Source organism: Thermobia domestica, chromosome 1, assembly GCF_964235325.1.
Source record: "Thermobia domestica chromosome 1, izTheDome1.hap1.1, whole genome shotgun sequence".
NCBI lineage: Eukaryota > Metazoa > Arthropoda > Insecta > Zygentoma > Lepismatidae > Thermobia > Thermobia domestica.
Window position 1 is genome coordinate 320,632,106 of NC_137454.1, and position 18,471 is coordinate 320,650,576.

The window sequence follows — 18,471 nt, forward strand, 5'->3', positions numbered from 1 at the left end:
GTGTCCCTTTCAGCACCGAGGCTATATGAGAAGTGGACCTACAGCTGAAATCCGAATCACGTGAGCTCCCTCCAGTGAATCCGAGTCTCCCGCGCCGCAGACAAGTACGCTAACCGTATACTCATGAGAGAACTCAATTGAATCGTTGTTTTCAGTTCGGGAATTTGAACAGTTTTACGTTGAATGTTCTCAACACAAATAAATTAATAATAATAAAACTGGGTCAAGCGTTATCAGGGCGATTTACTTGTTGTGAAGAAAAGTAACTTCATGACGAAGAAAATATGTTGGGTTTACTAACTTTCATAGTTGAAACCGAAGGCATAAAAAACTTACTTTATCGTAACAAGTTAAGATATCTTTATCGAAAGAAATCCGGTATTTGTACATTAGTTCAGTGATTCTCAATTTTTTTTTTTTTTTTTTTTTTTGACTGATTACACAGAATTCCCACGACGTCACGACACATTTATTATTTTTTAATTAATGATAGTATAAAAAGTATCAAAATATTAATGGTAATATATGTTTTATTAATTATAATAGACTATAAATTTCTACATAGTATACTCAGTATTCACAAGTAGGATTGAGTATTCTTACTGCCATTGTCTCAAAACCGATTTAAACTCATTATTTAAGGCCTCATGGTAAAAATAAAGAAATGTCGTATAAAGTCTAGGGGATGACAATATTAATTTTTAAATTTCGAGACATACCCCATGGGACTGTGCGATACACTCCTTGGGAATGAGTGCATTAGCTGATAAAAGAATTACGTTTAATACCTATTTTCCCACCTCTTTGACGTTTTCATTGAAACAACTCCCAAAACAAAAAGAACAAAATGCATTATTTTGCCGAAACGCTGCACTACTTACGGATTGTGTAGCATGCAGTTCGAGTATAAAGTACCTCTATATTATATTTTTCATTGTTAACTAAACTCCTTGGTAGAAGAAGTAAGTTTTATTCATTATTATTATGAAGATGGTAAAACTCAATCTGAACTACTGCAAATAGTTCACAAGTACAAGGGTTCAGTATATTTGACTGAGTATCATTTTATTCGCTCTTCCTTATATAATTTTATTATTACTTTCTCACTATGGACTAGATCATCCGATCAAACATAGTCATACCATTGTATATACTTGTAATAATAGTAGTCAACAATATTAGAAACATTTGATATTTCTATTTTGCCATTCTCTGTTTGCATAACGAGCATTTCTGAAGATACCTAGAAAGGCTTGCAGAATTGTTTAGGTAAGATTACTGACGCTGGCAGTAGTATATCTTGCTCAGGATGTTTACTTTAACGGTTGCTTTTTAATGCCTTGAATTTCTCGCGGAAGTGTTCGCAAGTAGAGACCTTTAAAATGAAATGTGTCTTCTTTTTTACGTGTCCACGACTTTGCAAAAAAATAAAGAGTTGTTTTAAAACAGATGGCGAGAATGAAGACCAAGATGGCAGCCCGAATAGAAGCTCAAGCAAGCAGAGCAGTTCATCAAGTTCCTCGAGTCAAGTGCATCGTTTGCCCATTTCGGATCAGGAAAGACATTGGAGGAGTTTAGCGTATGACTATGAATCTCGGTTTTGTGGCCACTGTAACACTACTACTGACATCAAAGAAGCCAACTTTTTCGGAAGGTAAAGACCTAACAGATGAAAGCAACTAGTTTTGTAGAAACCTAAGTTGTACGGAATTTCGCAGGTTGAATTGTAGGTAAATTGATGTATTAGATGGAGTTTAAAGTCCTTTTCCGGCGCCGAAGCTACATGAGACGGTTGTAGGCAATTGGAAAGACATCTTGGAACATTACATATTTTTAGGTACCAGTTTCCTTGATACATATTTTCTTTTTTGTGTGTAAAATCCCTCTTTTCTAGTGGATTTGCAGTATTATAACATTTGCTCTCAACTACTTGTAAACAAATTTGTCGGTGTTAGTTTTAGGTGAAGGGAAAGTTATGTCCTGCACACGAATAGGCCAATGTGTCTCATGAGTGATATGTAGGTAGGGCCCCACACTTTTATGATTTCGGCACTTACAAGAGGTGATGTAGTAAGCAGACGCTCCGACCGCCTGTATCTTCTCCCAAGATTTTTCAGATTCCTATTTTATAAAGGCTGTATGAACCCGTGAGCCACATTTGGACGAATATAGAACGGGAAAATAAATCCTGCTTCCCGGGAAACGAATACGGGTCGTCCAGTTGATAGGTAGATGCTTTATCAATTACACCACTGGGGTTCTGATGACTTTGCTTTCGCAACTTAAATATCACTGTTAAACATTCTTTGGAAGTCCTTCAGCGCAGAAACTATATGAGATGGCACCATGCGTACCGTCACCATGAATAGAATTTACATAGAACTTACGTGCTTTCAACATGACTACTGGGCAAATGCTATTGCCTAGCTGACTAAGGAATGTCTGGCAACATATCAAATGAATAATGGCCAATAATAATGATGCAAAATACAGCGCCGGCACTTTAATAGATTATAGCTGTTTTGTGTTGTTGTTGTGTTATGCATGCAGTTTTCGTAACGTTGTTACGTTGTAGTATTGTCACATATTTCCTTAAGAATCTTTATACAAATGTTAAATTAGAAACATTCATCACTTACATATCAAATGACAACATAACTAATCTCCCGATACACATTATTTTGCGTAAATTTGGAAGAAATTTTGTAAAATTTACTCAAGAATTGACTCAAAGAACTTCCGGTATTAGAAGAAAAGAATGTTCTTCAGTAGAATTATTTAATTATATCATCTGATTTTAAAAAAAAATCGAGTTCTTTTCCATCTTAAACAAATAAAGTGCAGACGCCGCGTGTTTGGAGGTTATGTGTATGTCGTTGGACATTCATGTCTGTGTGTGAATATTTGGTCACCTGCAGAAAGCGTCAGTCGTGAGATTCAGCTTTAGAGAGAAGACGTGTAGTGAGTGCTGGTCGAATTTGAAATTTATGTAAGTCAAATGGTAGAACGACTTGAGGAGCGCGAAATCTATTCGCAAGATTGAACAAGTGTGTTCAGAAACGATGCCATGAGCATCTCACTGATCACTTAGTCCGCATCTGATTTAGACTTCCTTAGCATTTCTATGATTTGTCAAGCTCCCTATTCTTCCTACATAGCGTCGTGTGACATTTGGCTCTTCTCAAAGTTGAAAATGTCGGTGAAAGTTTCTCGACTTCATTCAAGAGAAAATATTATTCCGAATACGACGGCCTAGCTCAACATCCTTCCAATAGATGCGTTCAAGAAGTGTTTTCAGCAATGTAGAAATGCTAGGATTAAGTGTATGCATTCCCAAAGGAACTACTTTGAAAGATACTCGAGTCCCTGTGTGTTCTTTGAATAAATATAATTTATCCGATCAAAGGTTCGATATTTCTTGAATATATCTTGTATGTGTGGCTCTTTATAAGAAAACGTTACTTATTTTCTTGTTATCAATAAAAAGGTTAAAATGCATATTAAAAATTGACTTTTTTCTAGTGCATTTTTCCCCAAAGTATTGTTGATTCTTAATAATTCAATCCATGATCAACAAGTATGTGATAAGATAATACTACTGTTTTTTTTTTTTTTTAGTATATTATTGTGGGAGAGACTGTAGTATTTCTTAATTACTCGCAAGGAAAGGACATGAACCTGTCAACGGAACTTCCTAATCAATCCTAGTTCATTCGATAAACATAACAAAGATACGTTCATGCACAAAAAATTAGGTGCCATGATAACAGAGTAAGTCCTTGGGGCCCGTTGATCCTGTTAGTATAAAGAAAATCGTAGACTGGCAATGAAATAACTGTTGCATCAGCACTCTTCATTGGAAAGTCATGTTTTATAGTTCATTCTCTTCAGCACGGAACAAGTTTGCCAAAGGTGCTATGTATTGGGGCTGATAACATACATGAACAGGGAAAATTGGGAGAATGTCGGGAAAATTTCCTCCAGAAATCCCTCCCATCAACTTTGGACCTCTCTTGAGTAATCTCGGGTAAAAGTACACAATCCAAATGTATCTCGAAAGATACTAGAATATTAGGGTTAAGAAATGTGTATACCAAGTTTTGTAGCTAGACAGAATAGGTATGAGGGAAATCATGTATTGGTATGTAAGCTTTTCCCTCATGTTTATTCCGTCTATCAATACAAAACTTGGCATACACATTTCCTATCCCCTATACTATTTTGTGAGATACATTTGGATTGTGTGCTTTCTCCCGGGACCACTTCAGAGGGGTCCAACGTTGATGGGAGGTATTGCTGGAGGGAATTTTCTCTAGATTCTCCCAGTTTTCCCTGTTCAAGTACGTTAGCGGCTCCAATACATAGCACCTCTGGGAAGTGTGTTTCATGCTGAAGAGAACGAACTATAAAACATGACTTTCCAATGGACAGTGTTGATGCAATAGCTATTTCAATGCGAGTCTACGATTTTCTTTATACTAACAGGGTCAATGGGTCCCAGGGACTTACTCCATTGTCCATAGCACCTAATTTTTTGTGCATGAACATATCTTTTCTATGTTTATCGAATGGACTAGGTGTGATTAGGAAGTCCCGTTGACAGGTTCATGTCCTTTCCTTGTCAGCATTTATATGTTTTCCTATGTACTGTAGCTATATAAGTAAAAAATAACATGTACTTATGTAATTGTCTAGAACTAAACAATAATAATGGCACCAAGTAAACAAACTTAACTTTCAAGCGTCGAACAGCTTGCTGATAGAGTGTAGAGACAGAGAAAAAAAGGAGAATACTAGAGAGAAGTCTGGTCTAGGTTTTGTATATATTTTCTGTTGAATACTTAGTTGTTTCACGTTTCATATGGCAGATAGACCTTCAGTTGAGAATGGTATTCCGAACTGCTAAGTTTCTGCATGCTAGTCGCTAGTGAATTACTTTGGATTGGACCCAGGGAAACAAACCTAAGTATTAAATATATCAAATAAATTAAAACAAATTTATATGTAGACTTTTTTTTTTTTTTTTTTTAAATGTAATAAACAAAAATTAAAAGAAAAAGACTAATACTCGATCTTAATGTGTTTATCGTATTGGGTAGTTTGTGTCTGACTAACGTAACTGTTAAAAATAAGTTGCCATGTACACTAACGTTGACCAAAACCTAGTGTAAAATCAGGATTGATTCTGGCACAATTCTTAATTATTTTTATTTCATCACATGTTTTCTTTTACCGAATTGTTAGTTTTGTAGAAAATAATTTCATTATTACAATTCAAGATATGCAACTGAAATTGTGTTCATTTTTATTTCAGAAATCTCCAAGTATCACATTTTGTTTAAAATAATGGTATAATTTTGAGAGGCTTACAATAATTTATTTTCTTTTGCAGAGAAGGGCAGTATATCGTTGCGGGTTCAGATGACGGGTCGTTTTTCATTTGGGACAGGCAAACGACAAACATCATGCGTGTTCTCAAAGGAGATGATTCAATTGTAAATTGCCTACAACCTCATCCATCATATTGTCTGCTGGCAACGAGTGGAATTGATCCCGTTGTTAGGTTATGGAGCCCAAGACCTGAGGTTTGTAGTAAAATTTTAATATACTTGTACTGTATTACAGGTTGTTTTAGTAGAGCATAAAAAAATGAAAAGATTGAATGCAAGAAAGAGGTTTTAAGCAGGCTGGGAAATGTTGGCAGTTCGTTTACTATTAGTATTATCTTCTTTTATTTTAAATTCTTTTGACGTGTGGCAATTGAGTCTTTCATCATAGTTTAGATTATAACCGTTTTATAACGCCAAAAGATTTAGAGCCAGGAAGTTTTTTGGATCCAGAAATTTAAGAAAGTTCTTAGTGGTTCATTTCATTGTGTCCGGGCTTACTTACAGATATATTTGTGAATATTGAACGAAAACAGTTTATTATTTTTTCTACATTTTTTGGATGTAACAGGCGGATTTCGTCGTCCTAAACCATTACAATTGTACTTTCAACTTTGAGAAAGGATATACAAAAAATAACAACTAGAGTGTTTGTGTAAACAATTGATGGCTTGAAAGATAAAATTATACCAGAAACTTATCATCTTCATCTTATGCCCATTGTTACAAATTGCTCTTTGTTAATGTAGAAAAATCTTCCTTGTATTAGAGTCAGCTTTGTGTAGATGAAAAAAAATCTTAATGGAGGTTTTGAGAGTTACATGCAGGCGATTGCTGAGTAGCTCATTTAAATATGAGGCCCTTCCTACGTCGCTAAAATTTCTTCCTTACTTTCACAGCCATTGTTTGGTTTGAAATGGCTTTAGCAACTGTATCTGGAACATGCTTAACAAATAAATAGATAGGTTTTAGTTAATATTTTACAAATAGATGAAATTGGTATTCCGGATTTTCAGATCTAGTTCAAAATGTTTAAACGATATCAATATATAATAGTAACTATTATACCGTATGATCTATTTTTAAAATACGTATTTGTCTTTGCAAACTTAATACTATGGTGATATTTCGTTTTTAAAAGTAATCACGTGAAATTATAATTTATTTATTCTAAAATCTTGTATATTTGAAACAGAGTTTAAAATTACAATATTATTTAAAATTTTTATGACTACTTGTGCTCTGCTGAAACAAACTTGAGTGTGCTAATATTTACGAATGAAACTTAAACTATATATACTTATAAATTTAATGGAAACACTTTAAGTTCAAACTACCAGAAAAATATGGTGTTGGACCACCTGTGGCCCTCAGAACAACTCTGATGCTACATGGAATAGAGTCAGGGAGGTCGTGGATGTAGCATGTGGAATATTATACTATACCAAGTGCAATGCATCATTCAATTGCGTGAGAGAGGAAATGGAAATATGCGCCGGATTCGTGTCTTCAAAATGACCATAGATATTCAGTTATATTCAGGCCTGGGAATTGGGCGGGTCAGGGGAAGTGTTAAATTCATCCCGATATTCTTCAAACCACGTCACAATAGCTCTAGCCGTGTGAATGGACGCGTTATCATCCTAGAATATTTTTAGTTAATATTTGCTCCACATCCCCCTGCCTTTGCCATATTTTGGGACTTATTGGCAGACTCTACTGCCCCTTACTCTAGTCAAATATCTCTCCGGTTTTGTTTTTTTTTTTTTATTTATCTCTCTCATTTTCGTTTTATTACCCAAGCTTGAGGATGGAGCTTATTTTTTTAAGCTTGATACCTAATAATTAAATCAAGCTCTATATCGCTGAACATTTATTATCTTCTATCTGAAAAAAAAAGTACACAAAACACATACATAAGAACAATATGGTGTCATTGATCGAAAACAACATCGCCCCTTAAAATGGCGACATAATCACAAGCTGTGACATGATTGGTAAGCGTCAGCGCAGGAACTACCTAGGTACTGTAAACATGGATATTCGGGACCACAGCATTACAGATCCGTCGCTATGTTTTACAGTTGGGCGGATACGCTTCTGTGGACATCCACCCTTCATAAACACGGTCCGTGATTTGAAATAAGGTGAACAATGGCTCATCCGACCATATAACACGTTCCCAGTCATGAGCGGTCATGTTGCTTATTCGCGACAGCATCGGCGTCGTGTTAAAGCGTAATAATCCCTTATCAGCGGTTTCGTCCATTTAATAAGAGCTTGTGTGTCCATATCATGAACTTGCGGTGGACTGTGATTGTTGACACAGGTTGTGGGAGGTCGTTTATGCATTCTGTCACGTGCCCCGCAGTCGCATGACGGTTCTGAGTAACAATCTGCTTTAATGCTGGGTGTGACTTGTCATTGAGGGTTTTCTTCCGACTATTGCTCCTCTTAGCCGCTGTGGTTTTGCTGTGAGTTTTGTAGGCCTTGGACGCTCCCTCGCGATACCCTCACCATGATAGAGATAAGCTAGGGATCTGCAATTTGGTCCACGGTCGCGTTCTTCTCTGTGTATTCACTTCATATTGCTGTGAATACACAATACCTCTTAACTCTATGAATAATCAGTTTGTTACCATCTGCATAAAAGTCTGCGGAGTTGGAAGTAAACCAAGTTTTTACCGCATTAATGACCTCCTCATCATTCACAAATGTTCTTTCATATTTGAAGACAGGAAGTAATCGGCTGGAGCCAGATCGGGTGAATATGCTGGGTGGGGGGGGCAAAGTTTCGTAGCCATATTGGCACACAAAAGTGAATGTTTCTGGTGCTCGTTGTGCCAGTGCATTGTCCACTACCAACACATCCTTTTGAGAGTAAACTCCACCTCTTCGCTTTGATAGCATCCGGTAACTTTTTCAGCACTTTCATGTAGTATGTTCCTGTAATTGTAGCATTTTGTAGAAGATCATTAAAGGTCACACCTTTATGGTCCCAAAAGACAGGCAGCATGACCTTGCTGGATGAATGCTGCATTTTAGCCTTTTTGGGAGTGGGTAGGATATGTTTCAATGTTTTACTCATTTTTCAGGGTGAAGAAGATAAACTCAGCATTCATCCATAGTGACTAATCTGTTTACAAAAACATTTTTGTCTTTGTGGTATAGGTTCAGAATGCTTTGTAAACGTTGTAGACGTTGCTGTCTGTGGAAAGGTATAAACAATCGCGGAACCTGTCTTGCTGTCACTTCGCTCATATATAAAATGTCATGTAATATGGTGTGAATGCTACCTACTTATGTTTACCTCCCTAGTCAAAAAGTGAATAGTCATGTCTATCTCCAAACATTAGCTGTTCAAATTTTGCCACTTCGCTTGAGTCTTTAGCCATTGAAACAAAATGTTCTTTTGGGTCATTCTGTAGACTTGTGCGACCACATTTAAATTCTCTCTTCCAGCTTTAACTGTCACAAGATGAATATTCCTCACCATGCACGGGTGGCGTCTCTTCATCATGTATCGTTTGTGCTGAATATCCTTGAATATGCAGGAACCTAATTACAACTCGGTTTTCGATTTTGTACACTCCGCATAAAAAATTGCGACAGCTAACGCCGTGCAGTTAGGCCACCCAATATACATTTTCTTATCCCATAATCGTGTCTGGTAAAGAGATCCCTCTCCTCCTGTCTTCTCTACCATACTAAAATTAGCTAACAACATGAGAGCAAGATAAAATGAAATAACAAAACCGAGACGAAACAAGATTCGTAAGTTGATGTAGGGAGAAACTGAAACACACACAATGAAAAATTGAAACCAATGGATGCCTATTACACAGAGATTCAGAAATGAGGCAGAGAGAGAGAGAGAGAAGAACAGATAAAAATGTGGAATTTAAACGTAGTAAGAAAGGAACCTTACATTATAAAGTTCCGCTTTCAGAAATCCAACAGTAATATAGAAATAATGTTTGTTTTTACGTATTTTTTCAGAACTATTCAAATATATAGAGGATGCTTTAAACATTCATTAAGTCATTTTCATAAAGGATAGTATACTTAATTTCCAGTAGAACTTTAGATCTCCGAGACACATATAGGATAATGTCAAAAGTTTAACACATGCTTTGTTTCTGCGTGGTTCGATTGTAAATTAGGTAGTGTTCATTGTAAGTACTGATCCAAAATACATTCCAATAAACCCAGTAGGTAGCGAAGGTCATATCCTTCATTTCGACTGAGACTGGGTAACCTAGAGGATAAAAAAGATATTTCACTTATTCCCTTGCGTTTAAACAGTACTTCTGTCAGAGATAACAAGGACTGGAGATGTTATCCCCAGAGCACGAAAAACACGACGCCAAATTTCCCAGTTAATTAGATTTTCCAGACCAGGTATATCGGGCTCTTGCTCCGTTTTAACTTCGTAACACGCACACGCACATGAAGTGCGTGTGTGAGAGAGGGGGGACAAGTGAAAGATGCAACGACAGGATAGGGAAACGTCAAGAAAGAGATAGAGAGAGGGGGAAGAATATAAATATGGAAAATACTTAGCATTACAGTGTATGATGGAGAACGCACACACTATTAACTTGAATTATCGCCAGTGATACTTTGTAAGTTCTCCAACAGAAGATGAAACTGTTTGCAGCCATTATTTTATGCGAAAAAATCATACTACCTGATGGGGAATCGAACCAAGATTTTCCATTTGGAAGTCTAGTACTTTACCACTACACCACCAATTGCTTTATCCAAACTTTGTTAATCAAATGGTGTAGTGTTTCTTTCTGAGAACGATAATACGAAAAGTGGATACTGCTGATCAATGATGTGTTTGGAATGTCCTGGTAATTCCCTTGCCCTTTCCCTTTCCCAACCAACGTTCGCAAATCGTCTCTATCATGATACAGGTGTTTGCTTCCACATTCTTACGTATTGCTTGTCCAGTATAAGAAGTTGATTCTTCACAGTCACTTTGTAAAAAAATCAACTTGGGCGTAAACAGGATTTGAACCTATGTTAGATAGCTGTATTATTCATAAGGCCATTAGCTTACCCCCTACACTATCATGCCACCTGAAATTATAAGCCAAATATTATTTACTTTAGCCCTGATCTTTGGAACGAACTGGCTTCTTCCTGTAAAGTTATTTGCACCAAAGTGCACAACAAAATTCATTTATTCGACGGCCTAGAGAGAAATTAGTGCTCACTAATAAAGGAAAAACATAGAATCAAAAAAAAAAAAAAAATACAGAAATAAAACATATGTTGCAGTAATTTCACCGTGCAAGTTCAAAAGTACGTGAATAATAATAATAATAATAATAAATGTTGACATTCACAGTATAGTTGTGTATTATTATTATTAGCATCAATTACCCGCTTCGCTAGGTTAAATTGAGAAAAATTAGTAATATGTTCCATTACTCAGTCACTTTTTACTATTATTAAAGCCCTCTTTGATATCGGTCATTTTCGATGAGTTTTATATATTCCATCCCCTTTCTATGTTGTGTAGCACGACATCTGCAGTGTCATTATTCATCTCAGCGAACCGCAAAATTAAGAATTCGACACTGATATTGGTTATTTCGTTCATTTTTATGTGTCTCCTCCTCCTCCAAGTTGCGGGGGTGAATTTGGATTTAAATAGCATCAGATGTTAATCTCAGCGACTCCAATTATAGGTTCGCCACTAATACCAGTCATTTTTCGTTCTTTTTTAAGTGTCGCTCTCCCTCCCTTAACTTACACCGTCAAAGTGATACGACAGAAACCATCTCAGGTTCGAATTTCATCTAGGTTGAAAATTTGATCGAGATTGGTTTGGTGGTTCAAGAGTCATTAAGTTTTATTTATTTTTATATATCTCCCTGTGCATTTCCCATCCCCAAGTTCTCCCGTGAAAGTGAAATGATAAAAATCATCTCAGGCCCGAATCTCATCTATGTTAAAATTTTATCAAGATTAATTTTTTGGTTCAAAAGTTATCAAGTTTTATTTATTCCTTTTAACTCCTCCTTCGCCTCAATACTAAGTTATATCGTCAAAGTAAATAGATGAATACCATCTTAGGCCCGAACCTCTATGTTGAGAATTTGATCAAGAGCGGTCGGGTGGTTCAAGAGATTAGGAACCACAAGCATAGTTACTTTCAATTTTATAATATAGATTATTATTATTATTATTATTATTATTATTATTATTATTATTATTATTATTATTATTATTATTATTATTATTATTTGCGTACTTTTGAACTTGCACGGGGAAATTACTGCAAAATATGTTTTATTTCTAATTTTTCCTGGATTGTATGTTTTTCCTTTATTAGTGGGCATTAATTTCTCTCTAGGCCGTCGAAAAAATGAATCTTGTTTTGCACTTTGGTGCAAATAACCTTACAGGAAGAAACCGGTTCATTCTAAAAATCAGGGCTAAAGTAAGTAATATTTGGCTTGTAATTGCAGGTGGCATGATAATGTAGGGGAAGGTAATGGCCTTATGAATAATACAACTATCTAACGTAGGTTCAAATTCTGCACACGCCCAAGTTGATATTTTTACAAAGTGATTTTGAGAATCGACTTCTTATACTGGACGAGCAATACGTAAGAATGTGGGAGAAAACACCTGTATCATGATAGAGACGATTTACGAACGTTGGTTGGGAAAGGGCAAGGGAATTACCAGGACATTCCAAACACATCATTGATCAGCAGTATCCGCTTTTCGTATTATCGTTCTCAGAAAGAAACACTACACCATTTGTTAAAAAAGTTTGGGTAGAGCAATTGGTGGTGTAGTGGTAAAGTACTAGACTTCCAAATGGAAAATCTTGGTTCGATTCCCCATCAGGTAGTATGATTTTTTCGCATAAAATAATGGCTGCAAACAGAGTTTCATCTTCTGATGGAGAACTTCCAAGGATCTCTGGCGATAATTCAAGTTAATAGTGTGTGCGTTCTCCATCATACACTGTAATGATAAGTACGTTTCATATTTATATTCGTCCCCCGTCTCTCTTTCTTGACGTTTCCCTATCCTCTCTTTGTATCTTTCACTTCTCTCCCTTCTCTCTCTCTCTCTCTCTCACACACACACACTCACTTCATGTACGTGTGCGTGTTCCAAAGTTAAAACGGAGCAAGAAAATCTAATTAACTGGGAACTTCGGCGTCGTGTTTTTCATGCTCTGGGAATAACACCTCCAGTCCTGGTCATCTCTGACAGAAATACTGTTTAAACGCAAGGGAATAAGTGAAATATCTTTTTTATACTCTGGGTTACTGAGTCTCAGTCCAATTACCGGGTCACTACGGGTTTGAATCGTCGACCCAATGGTGGTCTATAACCTAACCAACATCAACCGACTGACACGATGAACCGTTTGAGCTCTAGCCTGTTCATTCTATCTGTGCAAATTACGTTATATCCGCAAGAGATGAAATCGATGCTGGATGTAAGGAACAGATAAATCTTCGGAAAAGACTAAAAAATAGTAACCTCTTTGGTTATTTGCAAACAAAATTTTATTTATACTAGCCCGACAAAATTTGTTTCCATCCTATAATTCAATGTATTTTATTCACGTTGAAATTTGAAACATGCTACATTTATTAGGAACATAAACTTTCCCTTTCAAACATTTGTAACTTTCATTACGATACAGTTTGGACTTTTAATATAGTGTATTTCTGATAGAATTTTAGCAGTAAAATAACACTCATTCAATTTTCTCTTTCTTTCTTTTTTGTTCAGTTTGCATTAGTAGTCCGAAATGGAGGGTATGACTAACACTATCTACTTTGTTTATTGAATGTATTTTGGATCAGTACTTACAATGAACACTACCTAATTTGCAATCGAACCACACGGAAACAAAGCATGTGTTAAACTTTTGACATTATCCTATATATGTCTCGGAGATCAACAGTTCTACTGGAAATTGAGAATACTATCCTTTATGAAAATGACTTAATGAATGTTTAAAGCATCCTCTATATATTCGAATAGTTCTGAAAAACTAAGTAAAAACAAACTTTATTTCTATATTACTGTTGGATTTCTGGAAACGGAACTTTATACTGTTGGGTTCTTTTCTTACTACGTTTAACCCCTTCGGGATCCTATGGTACAATTTGTACCATATGCACTTTTCATGGTACATTGCGTTATTTCTCTTCTATTTGAGCTTTTTCGTCCGTTTTTTTTTTTTCCCAAGTCCAGAGGCCTTGCAGAAGACATTACGTATGGTTTCAAACCGTCCTGCGTCGAGACATAGGAGGTTATGACGTCATAAGTCAAAAATTACTTTTCTCATTTTCTAAGCGTATGTTCAATATTTTTTGACGGGCTTATTTTTCTACGTAGAAAATTGAAATTTTGCACAAACATTCAGTCCACGGAGTAGTATGTACCAGATTTTTTGTTCCGATGTCAGTGCTAAAACAGGGGGCGAACCAGAGGGGCAAAGGGGTAAAAATAGGGATTTTTTAACCCCAAAAATCCCGTTTTTCGTCATTTTTCCGCCTTACATACATGATAGGACCACGTGAGTCATACCGTCTGAAAGGCAGTTCCACTCTGAAGAGAACGACGGTCGAATTATTATCCTAGGGTAATTAGGGATGTCTCAGGGAATTTTTAAAAAATATATTTCTATATAGGGTAATATGGGGCATTGTCGGTGGATATATTTTTTGGCGGGCTTATTTTTGAACGTAGAAGATTGAAATTTTGCACAAACATTCAGTCCACGGAGTAGTATTTACCAGATTTTTTGTTCCGATGTCAGTGCTAAAACAGGGGGGAACCAGAGGGGCAAAGGGTTAAAAATAGGGATTTTTACCCCAAAAATCCCGTTTTTCATTTTCCCGCCTTACATACATGATAGGACCACGTGAGTCATACCGTCTGAAAGGCAGTTCCATTCTGAAGAGAACGACGGTCGAATTATTATTCTAGGGTAATTAGGGCCGTCTCAGTGAATTTTTATCCAAATATACTTCTGTATAGGGTAAAAGTGGGGCATGGTAGGGAAATTTTTTCTGGCGGGCCTATTTTTTTGTAGAAGATTGAAATTTTGCACAAACATTCAGTCCACCGAGTAGTATTTACCAGAAGTTTTTTTCCGATTTCTGCTTAAAAACAGGGGGGTCCAGAGGGGCAAAAGTTGAAAGAAGGGAAAATTTGCCCCAAAAATCCCTTTTATCAGGAATTTCCCGCCTTAGATACATGATGGAGACATGTGAATGGTACCACCTGAAAGACAGCTCTATTCTGAAGAGAATGATTGGCGGATTATAGTCGTAGGGTAATTAGAGATGTCTCAGGAATTTTTTCCCTGAGATCATAGTGTTTTATGGTACTTTTGGGCATTGTGGAAATTTTTGATAAAAATTCTCCCGCCCTTACTATTCAAGATAGAAACTTGATATTTGGCACACACATTCAGTATACCAAGTACTATTTATCAGATTTTTTTTTTTTTTTTTTTTGGTGGCTACGATCACACAGTGGGGGTCCAGGGGACCAAAGTTCGAGAAAAAAAATTTCCCTCCGAAATTTTCACTTTGACATTTTTTCCCGCTTCTGGTATATTGTATGAGCATGCAAGTGGTACCATTCGAAAGCCAGCTCTATTCCGAAGAGAATGAGGTATAAACCATGATCCTAGGATAAATAGTGACGATACAGTAGCTGCTTGACTGAAAGTCTAAAAAATAGCCCAAAAAGCCAGGATCCGGAAAGGGTTAAATTCCACATTTTTATCTGTTCTCCCTTTTCGTTTCCTTCTTTCTCTCTCTCTCTCTTTCTGCCTCATTTCTGAATCTCTGTGTAATAGACATCTATTGGTTTCAATTTTTCATTGTGTGTGTTTCAATTTCTCCCTACATCAACTTATGAATCTTGTTTCATCTTGGTTTGGTTATTTCATTTTACCGAAACTAATACATGTGTAGTTTGAAATTAGAATTCCGCTCATGTTGTTAGCTAATTTTAGTATTTGAAAGAAGATAGGAAGAGAGAGAGGGGGTCTCTTTACCTGACACAATTGTGGGATAAGAAAATGTATATTGGGTGGCCTACCTGCACGGCGTTAGCTGTCGCAATTTTTTTGATCCGGAGTGTACAATATGCCGCCGCCACCTGGTTTTCTGCCTGTAACATCAGTTTACGAGGGAGGATCAAATGAAAACCTTAAAAGTGCAATAAATGTTAGGATATAACAATGAAAAGGAAATCTTAAATCGTATTTTTGAACGTAGTTCCTTGACGTTCAATGCAAGTATTCTACCCTTTCGGAAGTTCATTGATACCTCAGTGGAAGAATTATTTTGATCGAGATTGTAGCCACTCGTGCACCGCATTTTTCACATCTTCATCACTATTGAAATGTTTGCCGCCTATCGCTTCTTTGAGTGGTCCAAACAAATAAAAGTCACTGGGAGCAAGGTCTGGTGAATAGGGTGGATGAATGAGACACTAAAATTTGATGTCATTGATAGTCTCAACGGCCAAACGGGCAGTATGCGGTCGGGCGTTGTCATGCTGTAGGAGTATTCCTGAGGACAAAAGTCCTGACCGTTTACGCCTGATTGCAGGGCGAAGTTGATTTTTCAGCATGTTTGAATATGAGCACTGGTTACTGACACTCCTTTTTCCATGTACTGTTCCAAAATTATTCCATTAGAATCCCAGAAGAGAGTGAGCATGACCTTTCCTGCTGTGAGTGCGGAATTTTTTTGGTTTCGCCGAAGAGCTATGCCGCCATTCCTTGCTCGCTTGCTTGGTTTCTGGTTGATTATAGTGAATCCAGATCTCATCGCCTGTAACAATCCTGTCCAGAAATGCATCACCCTCGGCGATGAAACGACGCAAAAGTTCTTCACAGGCGTCGACTCGACGATCTTTCAATTCAGCAGTCAACTGACGTGGGATCCATCTTGCTGATACCTTATTGAAATGCAGAACATTACGTACAATGTGTTGAGCTGAACCAAAGCTAATCTTCATTATTGTTGCGATTTCTTTCAGGGAAATACGCCTGTTGTCCTTTGCAAGCTGTTCCACTAGCGCAATGTTGTCGTCGGTCACTACGCGGTGAGCCTATCTCGGTCGAGGAGCACCCTCCACAGATGTTACGCCACTTTTAAACTTCCTACACCACTCGTATACTTGCTGCAGGAACAAACACGAATCACCATACTTTGCTGCCATCCTGCGATGAATTTCAATTGGTTTCACACCTTCACTACTCAAAAACCGGATCACTGAACGCTGTTCTAATGCGGTGCATGTGGACAGTGGGGCGGTCATCTTGAAACTGCTCCTGTGCTGGCGCTTGTTTGACTAGACTCTTCTGCTACCTACTGAAGAAAGAGAATACTGTTAGAAACAATATTGCCAACTTTCAAAGCAATAGCTATAACGACTCTATAGAAAAGCGTCGTCAACCTGGTCCGTCTTGTAATATATAAGTTACGAAGCGATAATTACTTTTCTTTATGCAAGAATCAACTCAGATATTCAAAGATCATTATTCTCACCTTTATTGCTTGATATGTCTTAAACATTCCTTTTTAAAACCGTGAAATACATAAATTCACTTGACTAGGTCAACACATAACATGTACATAGCCACAACTATCCCATAATAATCTCTTACATATATTAAAAACATTCTTCTTTTCTGTTAATTTAAAATGAACATTCTACTAAGTATATTACATATTTATGAGCACTTTTTGCCCACGGTACAGGTAAATATTATACAAACTAAAGTATTTCGTTATAGAAAATGTCGCCCGACAAAGGGACTGAATATAAAAGTCATGAGTAGGCTTGGCTTTTATATTCAAGAACCACTGGTCTGATTAGATTAATGTTCGTACATTACATATGTTCTTTATATTTTGATCACACCTCGTATATATCTTCATTACTTTTTGGTTAACCCTCATATATATATAAAATATTAGTTATTATCATTCACATAAATACATTTACAATAAATCTTTGATTTCATTAATATTTCTCTTTTATTACATTATTATTTATTCTTTATCATTAAAAACATCGTCGCTTAAAAATATAATTAACGAGGGTGAAACACAAATTATCAAGATTACTAGTTTCGATCATTATTACAAACGATGATGTGACAAATAATATTTGTTCTTTTCGGGCGCATTGTATAACAAATAAGTTAGATGTTGCAATTGTAATGTATACATAGTAGCACTAAGATGTCCAAAATAAAGAAGAATTTCACTCAAGGTAGTCATTGAATAATTGATTTTATAGAATGGATCTTATTCTTAACATAATCTTTGATAATTAAACACAAATCAATCTGATATAAAATAATTTTTGCCTTTAACTAATTATAAATTGAATTATGATTCTTCACATTAATAAGAAAGAATAAAAATTAAACATAACCTACGTCTGAATAATCAAATGGAAGTAAATAAATTTATTTTACAGAAACAAAAGACACCTTTTTGTTATTAAATAAACACATTTTTCATTATTATTGTTATTTTTCATTCTTATTTATTTGATCAAGAATGTTGGGTGCTACTAACTCTTTAACTAGATGCATCCATTTTTCCTTTGTATACGGAGTAGGCTTCCAAACCTTTAACTCATCTATGTTGCGAAGTCCAATTGACATCCCCGTTTTAGCGTTTAACAATTCGAAGACTTTAGGATTTATCTCCTTAAAACATAAATAAGGGCCTGAAAAAATGTCACAAAATTTATAGATTTTCTTTAACAACATATTACTCTGCGGATGTTGTTTAACGAAAACTAAATCGTTGACCTTGATCCGATATTTTCCTTCTTGTAAAGACTCTACTTGCGAATTACGTTTCAAAAACTTGTTGTGTCTTCGGATCTTAACCATGTTCACTAAATTGGATGAGTCTATAATTGTCGAATCTTCTAATTTGACATCAAAATGTTGTTCCACGGGGAAAATTACATCAGAGCCATTATGCACCTTGGCCGGAGACACACCTAAAGTGTCTGATATAGAATGGTTCAAAAGGTACGTAAT

At 36.2% G+C, this 18,471-nt stretch overlaps 1 protein-coding gene across 3 annotated transcripts in view; it reads left to right on the plus strand.

Moving 5' to 3' along the window:
* Nucleotides 1–18,471, plus strand: part of adp (WD and tetratricopeptide repeats 1) — a 103,612-nt gene that overhangs the window by 77,265 nt on the left and 7,876 nt on the right. For all 3 annotated transcript variants that reach the window (XM_081728675.1, XM_081728690.1, XM_081728683.1), the window contains exons 13-14: nt 1,450–1,654; nt 5,393–5,585. In XM_081728675.1, coding sequence (XP_081584801.1) covers nt 1,450–1,654; nt 5,393–5,585 — 398 coding nt within the window. The remainder of the gene's footprint in view (nt 1–1,449; nt 1,655–5,392; nt 5,586–18,471) is intronic.